At 34.6% G+C, this 8,043-nt stretch overlaps 1 protein-coding gene across 1 annotated transcript; it reads right to left on the bottom strand.

The window, feature by feature from the left end:
- Nucleotides 1–1,943: 1,943 nt before the first annotated feature.
- LOC105313693 (zinc finger MYM-type protein 1-like) lies at nucleotides 1,944–2,474 on the bottom strand. The gene has a single exon (XM_011407331.1). The coding sequence runs from the start codon at nucleotides 2,472–2,474 to the stop codon at nucleotides 1,944–1,946; it is 531 nt and encodes a 176-aa protein (XP_011405633.1).
- Between the last annotated feature and the right edge of the window lie 5,569 nt (nucleotides 2,475–8,043).

Below are 8,043 nucleotides of genomic sequence, written 5' to 3'. Positions count from 1 at the left end.
ACCTTGTGGCCAAAGTAGTCCGCACTCTATGGAACAAGATTCAATGATTTTGTGGCAGCTTCAGTTCTGTCCCTGTGGTACACAGGATTGGCATATCTAAGTGCTTGTCCCACTCTTGTCTTGCTTACACAAACTTCATGAGACCTCAAAAATTCAGTCATGGTTTTCCTTCCATATAAAGGACCAACCTAATGATACAAGTAAAATCATACACTACATATTTCATAACAGGTAATTTGAAAGGGAAAATTTTGGGCACATTTTCGATTTAATAGCCATTTCACAAAATGGAACACATAAATTTGAACAATTGTTATATCTATGCTTAATGGAGTTATTCAATACTTTAGTGCACTTATACTTTGTCCTTATTATGTAACAATTGTACTTTTACTTAAGTAATGGGCTAGGTACATCATGTGTATTTGAAGTGTTTTGAAATCTTTCTAATATAATATATATAACATTAACACATCTGGTGTAATTACTATAATAAAATGCAGGTGCAAATGTGCATTGCCAGCCAATTTATCAGGCGGTCATTACTGTGCTTAAGTCTGATTCAAATAAGGTCACTCCAATGACATTATGTTATCCAGATACCCAGTGGCGTAGCTAGACTATTGAAGCTGCCAGGGCATTGAGGAACAGGGAAGGAAATACACATGACAATTTTGGCCATGCCCATTTTTACCACGTGAAGGAAGCGTTTCCCAGGCCTCCCTGTTTTCTGATCACGAAATGTCTTTTCATTTAAATTTTCAAATCTAATGTTTAAAATTTTAATTTTTTAGGTAATGATTCTTCAAATTTGGATTGCCATGATTTAAACAATTTACAAAAGTTCATAAGTTAAACTAATGATTATTATGTACATTTACGTGTCAATAATCAATGTAAACTTTTCAATAAACTATAAACTTAGTCAGTCATGATTCATGTATGTGTAACTCGCCTAGTTGTCTCACATGAACAAAATCTATCTACAACTATTTCTAGTGATATGTCATGAGAAGTATCACGCTCAATAGAAAGAGTGGCCAGATTAATCAGCCTTTCTTCAATCATCGTTGACCTAAAATAGGATTTTGAGAGCTGAAAAGCATCTTTTGCATTGAGCAGTGCTCACAGCAATGTAAGTGCCATTGGGAGAAGTTTCACTTAAAGCGCGAAAGCTTCAATGAGAGGGATTAACTCTTGCAGTACATCACTTATTGTTTCCATTTCACCAGTTTTACCTATTAATGTATTCTTAGCTACTTCCAATTCTCTTTGAAAGACCTGAAATTCTATTCCATAATGATCAATAAGTGGCTCAAGAGAGTCAGGAACCATGAAAAAATCACTGTGCGGATGCCAGCCTGGATTGATATCATTATGGCCAGGTTTTTGGAACTAAATCATCCCTTCAGTTCACTTAGCATTGTGTCTAGAATAGAAAAGTACAAATTAACTTTGAATTCTTCATTTGTTGACAAGATATTACTAACACCAGTGCCTTCTATTGCAACAAACTTATCAAAATGATGTGGAGGGTTTGTGTGCCTACGCTGCCGGCCATGACATAAACTGCCCAATGGTACTCCATGTTGATTAGCTACAGCCTTTGCATAAGAATATAGATGCTCCCAAGATGAATCTGACCTATATCTTTCTACTGTTGCTATAGTGCCTGCAACCAGATCGGTGGCTTTTGATAAGTTACAAGTATGACACTAAAGAAACTCAGAAAGCATTTTTGTACATGACAATATACAATCAAAAATTACGACTGTAACTAGAATGCTGAAATTTTGAATTTGCAACTAAAGGCCTTTTGATTTGATTGATTTATGTTGTCACCATCTTCGATATCCTAAAGTGTTGCTACTACATCAAACCTTCTACAAATGGTATCAACTGCCATATACTGGCGGGCGTCCACCTGGTGTCTGACAATCTTTTTATTCCAGTTTAGGCTCTGAAGGATAAAGCACTTCTTGGTTCTTTGCAAAAAGAGTATGAGCTTTTGCAGAAGATAAGAAGAGGTATAAGCTTTCCAATAGAGCAAAAAATTTCCCCGCATGAGAAACTTTTTTGGAGCAGTCAACTAGAACCAAGTTCAAAACATGAGCAAAACAATGAACATATATAGCTTGTGGTACTATTTCAAAAATCCATCTTTGTACCCCAGTACAGCTCCCATACATCACACTGGTGCCATCATATCCTTGTGACACCACTTTCTGTACGTCTAAGTGATATTTTTCTAATGTACTTGTAATATATTCTGTCATAGATTTGGCATTTAAGCTTGAGGCTTTAACATACATCAAAAATCTTTTATGTATTTCACTTCTGGTTGGTTTAACATATCGAATAACTAGTGCAACCTGTTCAATCTTAGCAATGTCCTTTGTTTCATCAACAAGGATAGAAAATGCACCTGCCTGCCTCATGTCTGTGCATATTTTCTCACTTACTAAGTCACCCATTATCTGTAAAGGGTGTTTTGTATTTCAGGAGAAGTGCATACTGCATTCCGCAGACCATTTGCATGTTTGTGTTTCACAACTGGATCATACGTAGTTGACAAGATTTCAAGGAAGTGACCTCTGTTTAAGTCATTCTGTGACACTCTATATCCTCTTCATCCAATTTCTTGTCTTGCACAGAGAAGTAGAGCTTCTATGATTGTTTTCAAATAATGCCGATTGTAGGTTACAACTTGTGCACGTTCACTGTTTATTCTTTCTCCAATGGATGTGACGTTCCCGGTTAAGTTTGTATTGTAGCCATGCCTCCATAGCCCCAGTATGAGCTATATTCTTGTCATGTTGTGTGAGAATTCCATTGGCACCTGTTGCATGTTTCCAAGTTCAAAAACCAGATGAAACAAAAGTGTGATGCAAACCATCCTTAGTTCTAAATAATCAGCATGGATAACAATAACCTGCATCTTTTTTTACAGTGTTCCAACCAACTGAATTTTGCATACCAGTTAGAACTAAAGCTATGGTTACCGCCTATAGATGTACTTGGGTATTTTATGATGGATTGAACTGGTGGCTGCTGGGCTGTTAAGGCTATGTCTTTAGGTGCTTCTCCACTACTAGGAGGACCACTACTGGTGGAATAAGCAGCAGCTGGAGTTTCTGTAGTTTGGTCAGGAGTGACTGTCTCATTAGAGGAACAATCTTCATCGAGTGGTACAGTAACTATTTAATCATCAACATTTTTCCCTTCACTCCATAGTCGAAAAGGGTCTTCTGTCTCTTTATAAGTAAAGAACCGAACCAATTCAGTGCGTACGGATGGATTATTAATTATTCACTAATTTCGACCTCACCCACAAAAGGTATAATTAATTAAATATTAATTAATAAAAACAATGAATTTAATTAAATTTCCACTTTTTAACTAAGGCACAGGCCCCTGCAGGCCCTCATGTAGCTATGCCACTGCAGATACCCACCCACAATGCTTATTTTGTTTTACTGGCACACTATTATATATACATTAATTTATACATCATAATCACTTGCCTGTATCACCCCTATGCATGCACGAAAACTTGAATCATGGTGATTCAATATTTTAAAATATTTTTTGCAAAAAAATACAGCTCAAAATAGATTCAGTTCAATATCATGAAATATTGGGATTATCAGTAGAGATTATATACAATGTTTAATGTCACACTCATGGACTTGTGCCTCTTCATGCTGTGATTCATACATTCTGCTTCATTAACTCATTACATAAATTATTGAAATAATCTTTATAAATGTCACTTAACCTGGGGTGTGTTCATTATGTTATAAATGTATATACAAAGTCAGGTAACATTTTACTGATACAACATCAACCATTTAATGGGCAGAACACTTACTGGTAAAGTAGAAAGCTAGGTTGTACATGTACTTCAGGGTCAAGTGAGGGGCTAACATTAGTGTGATTTCTAGTTAATCATTAATTTGGTGAAACCTATATAGTGTATATGCCATATATTTTGTGGGTATAAATTTCACAATTTAGCTTTATGTTTGTATTCGCGAATAAATTTTTTTTGCCATTTTAATGTAATTACCACACCTACTATACAATCAGCACGCTATATTGCTGATTTCAAATTTGCAAATTTGTCCAAAATTCAAAAATTTCAAGTAATTTAATACCCATGAAATACCCAGTATGTAGCATATCATATACGGTATACTGACTAATTAGTCATTGTACACTTACGTAAGGGTGTGGTGAGGCAGGCACCCCAAAGTCCCATTGGAAACTTAGAATACCGTTGATATTACTTACAATTCTCGCAGCTGTAGAGACAAATTGCTCTATAGCCACATCATTCAATCGACTGGTTCTGTGTATTCCCTTGTCAGCACAAAATCTCTCAATAGTATGAACACTGAAGCCTCTAATGCTTGGATACCTAAGTTTAAGAAACTGACTGAGACGAGAATGCATCCAATTTTCATTTATGATCTTGTCCTTTATGAAGTCCTCTATATCACGCAAATAATCATTGGACGCCATTTTGTCAGTGTGGTGAAGCAGCCAAGCATGGGCTGGGCTGTGGCTATGCTTAGATATTGTGTGTATCAATGGCCAAGCTGCTCTTAAAAATGAAATAATTTGGGATTCTTGAAAGTATTATTATTTTAAGCATAGCTGGTTTTGAAAAGACAATTATAAAATTTGGAACTTCGAAATTTTATATCTAAATTCTAAAATCAAAAGTTTTACACCTTATGTAGTTGAAATGTATTTTTAAAATACTATAAAACTACAAATTATTTTGTACATTGTTTTTGGCATCATCATTTTATTAGGATTTTTGAAAGTTTCATTTTAAGCATGTCTGTAACTATGCCTTTAAAAAATTGTGTAGAAATATACTCACATTTTTATAGGTAAATACCTTTTCTCCATTTAACCCATTTTGTATCCTTAAAAAATTAGACCAATGTTTGTCCAGTACAGTTTATGAGATCAAGTCAGGGTAGACCATGGAAAAGAATGGCAGCTTATGCTGTTTGTTTAGGAGCAATGAGATTCATTAAGATACATTACTGAACATGCTCCTCATTTACAAATTACCTCTACCTTGGTAATATTTCTCACAACAGTATAATAGACTCGAAATTACATAATGCTTAATTAATAGTTACTCTTCCCATTACGAATGGGACAAATTTGTGCATACATGTCAATTTTTTGTTGACATGCGAATACTCAAGTCTGATTTAAAACCATTTGCCATTTCTATTTTTAGAATTTTCATTTTACTATATAGCCAAGAGTACCATCACTTATTAAGCAAACAGTGAATGAACCAAATACATGTATATGTTAAAAAATGAATTTGTTTTGGGTATTAGATTGTTTCAAAATGAATTTTGCTTTCTTGAAGTTTCATAACTTACACTATTGTGACCATTTTTTATAATAAGTTTATTTATTATCAATAGAACCGTCCTGTCGAGAGAATATGGGCGGAGATATATAGCAGAGTTAACTACCCTGTCACGGCTTGTCTAAGGAATTGGAAAAAAGAGGGATGATTCAAATGGATGATGCCATGATAAAGTATTGCGTTTCTTGGTTTTCTATTCGTGTAGGTAACATCGGAATGAAATTAGCAGTTGCTTCATGGAATCAGCATACAATTCGTGGCAAGTTGTCAACATGGCCATATTCCTGCTATTGTTCACTGTTTATTTACTTCACTTTCAGAACACAAAAGTGGAAAACTAAATGGGATGATGGCACATGCTAACATGGCTGCTATCATAGATTCATCTATTCTACCAGAAGCTACTGATGCAGTCCATGAGATAGAGTCATTGGCTTCTCACTTGACTTATTTCAGTGGGTTTGAAATTGATCTACTTCAAGGTTGTGCCCACATTGTGGAGAGAAACAATTGTTTACGCTGAAGTATCTTAATTTTGAAACATGCCTCTATTTGGTTGTCAGTTATAATTTTTGACCTTTTCAAGGTCTTTTTGTAATGAAAAGAAAAGAAAGTTGTCCAAAATGGAATTTTACAACAATGCACTTCTACAATAATGCTTTAAGCACCCACACATAGCAAGATAGTATAATTGACAGCCAAGAGTTATCATTAGTGAAACATCAATGTTGCTTCATCATGCATGGGCCATGATTGATTACCAAACCTGTTCCAGTGACAGGATGGAGCACCAATTCGTTACAACTTGACCCACTTATGTTGCACAACAATGATTCATTGACGCTTGATGCTTCAAAACAGAAGTTATGCATGAATGTCAAGGATCAGGGTTGAGCCATGGATATTTTTATTGTTTCAACTTTGTAATCATTAATTTATAATGAATACGTGAGCATTAAGGTCACAGTCATGAATGAGATTGAAAAGTCACACTTCGGTTTAACTTAGAAACAACATGTATTAGCTATAGAGCTTAAACATAATTATGCAGATTATCTCCAGCTTGTTCCTCTTCTGTACTCATTGAAGCTGGGTCTTCCGAATCTCCTAGCTCTCCTTGTACTTGTACTTGTCATAGTTTCATTCCTATAGCAGGTACCACTATCTTTATCTAATACTTCTTTCCAATCAAGAGCAGTCAAATATCTACCTGGACCATATTTCTCTTCCACCCAAGCTTTAAATGAACCGTAAAAGCTTTCTTTTCAGAAAAAATAGGTTTATCCGGAATACATTTTCTCTATTTAGTGTATCAATAAAGAACAGTATGAATTACGTATTTACCAGTAGCGCAAAATTTCTTGTGAAGTTTGGACAAGATTCAGTATTAGCCTTCATGTAACCCATTATAAGAGCAGCAGGTGATTTTATATCTTTATTGCTATACTTTCCAGAAGGATGAAGAATCTTTAATTTGATAACAATTAAAATCACTGCATGGTCTGGGGCACTTACTCTTCTCCTTCACTCAAGAATGTTACAAAGAGAAACGTGTAAACTTCCATGATGCATTTGATTTGTTTGATTAATGTTTAGAGTTCATTTGTACACTGTGTGACAAGAAGTATGAACATAAGTCGAAGTATTGCCGGCACTTTGAGTCCTTCTCACATAAATGGCTTGTACATCTTCATTCTCCGGAAGATGAAGGTCAGTCAGATCTGAATGATTATTAAAAGAGCTTGCAACAGAGACGTGAAGATAAATTTAATGATTATGGTGATCATGTTATTTTTTCAGAAAGTGATAATAATGGCATATTTGACTCAGAAAATGTTATGATTTACCTTTGGTCATTTTAATGCATGCATGATTATCTAAATTATAGGAAAGCTGTTGTAATGATGTAGGTGAATATCATCAATCTGATAGTTCTGAAAGTGACATATCAGGTACCATGTATAAATAAATAGTTTTACTAGTAACTCCAATTATGCTTATGATGTAGATGAAGACATTGAAATGATTATCGATCAGATCAATCAAAATAACACTGGTGATTATTACCCATTTCCATCTGCAATATACGCTCTTTTATATATGTGACCATAATTGACAAAAGGTACCTCATGGCGTATTTTAAAATTCCTCATAATGAAAAATATCAATTTGTGACTGCTCTGTTGAACAACCATTGTTTCTAAAAGTTTTATAGTAACTTTTGCATCCTGTGGAGTAATTTTATGATAAATGGAGCTCAGGAAGTTGGATTTTTAGGCTATAAAGACACATTTCACTACACGCTATACGGTACCTTTTGTCAATTATGGTCACACATGCTGGTGCATTCACCACTACCTTTTGTCTGTTAATTTCATGTTAACTTTGTTGTGAATCATGTATTACCTACAGGTCAAAAGAAATTTGAAATTCATTTTGTATGTGTGTAAAAAGTTAAACCCATTCCTTCCTTGTCTTGATGATCTCAAAAAGTTTTCTCTTCCTGGGTTTGTTCCTCCATCTAAGGTATGTTTATTTCCAGTATATAATATTAATAAATTCTTCTATTTTTTGGCATTGCTCTGTTAATGGTATTGATTTTGTGTTAATTTACTACCTACTTTTATCAGACTCTGTTT

This window comes from Amphimedon queenslandica, unplaced genomic scaffold, assembly GCF_000090795.2.
Source record: "Amphimedon queenslandica unplaced genomic scaffold, v1.1 AMPQUscaffold_13244, whole genome shotgun sequence".
NCBI classification, from domain to species: domain Eukaryota; kingdom Metazoa; phylum Porifera; class Demospongiae; order Haplosclerida; family Niphatidae; genus Amphimedon; species Amphimedon queenslandica.
This window is presented reverse-complemented; position numbering and strand designations above follow the sequence as displayed.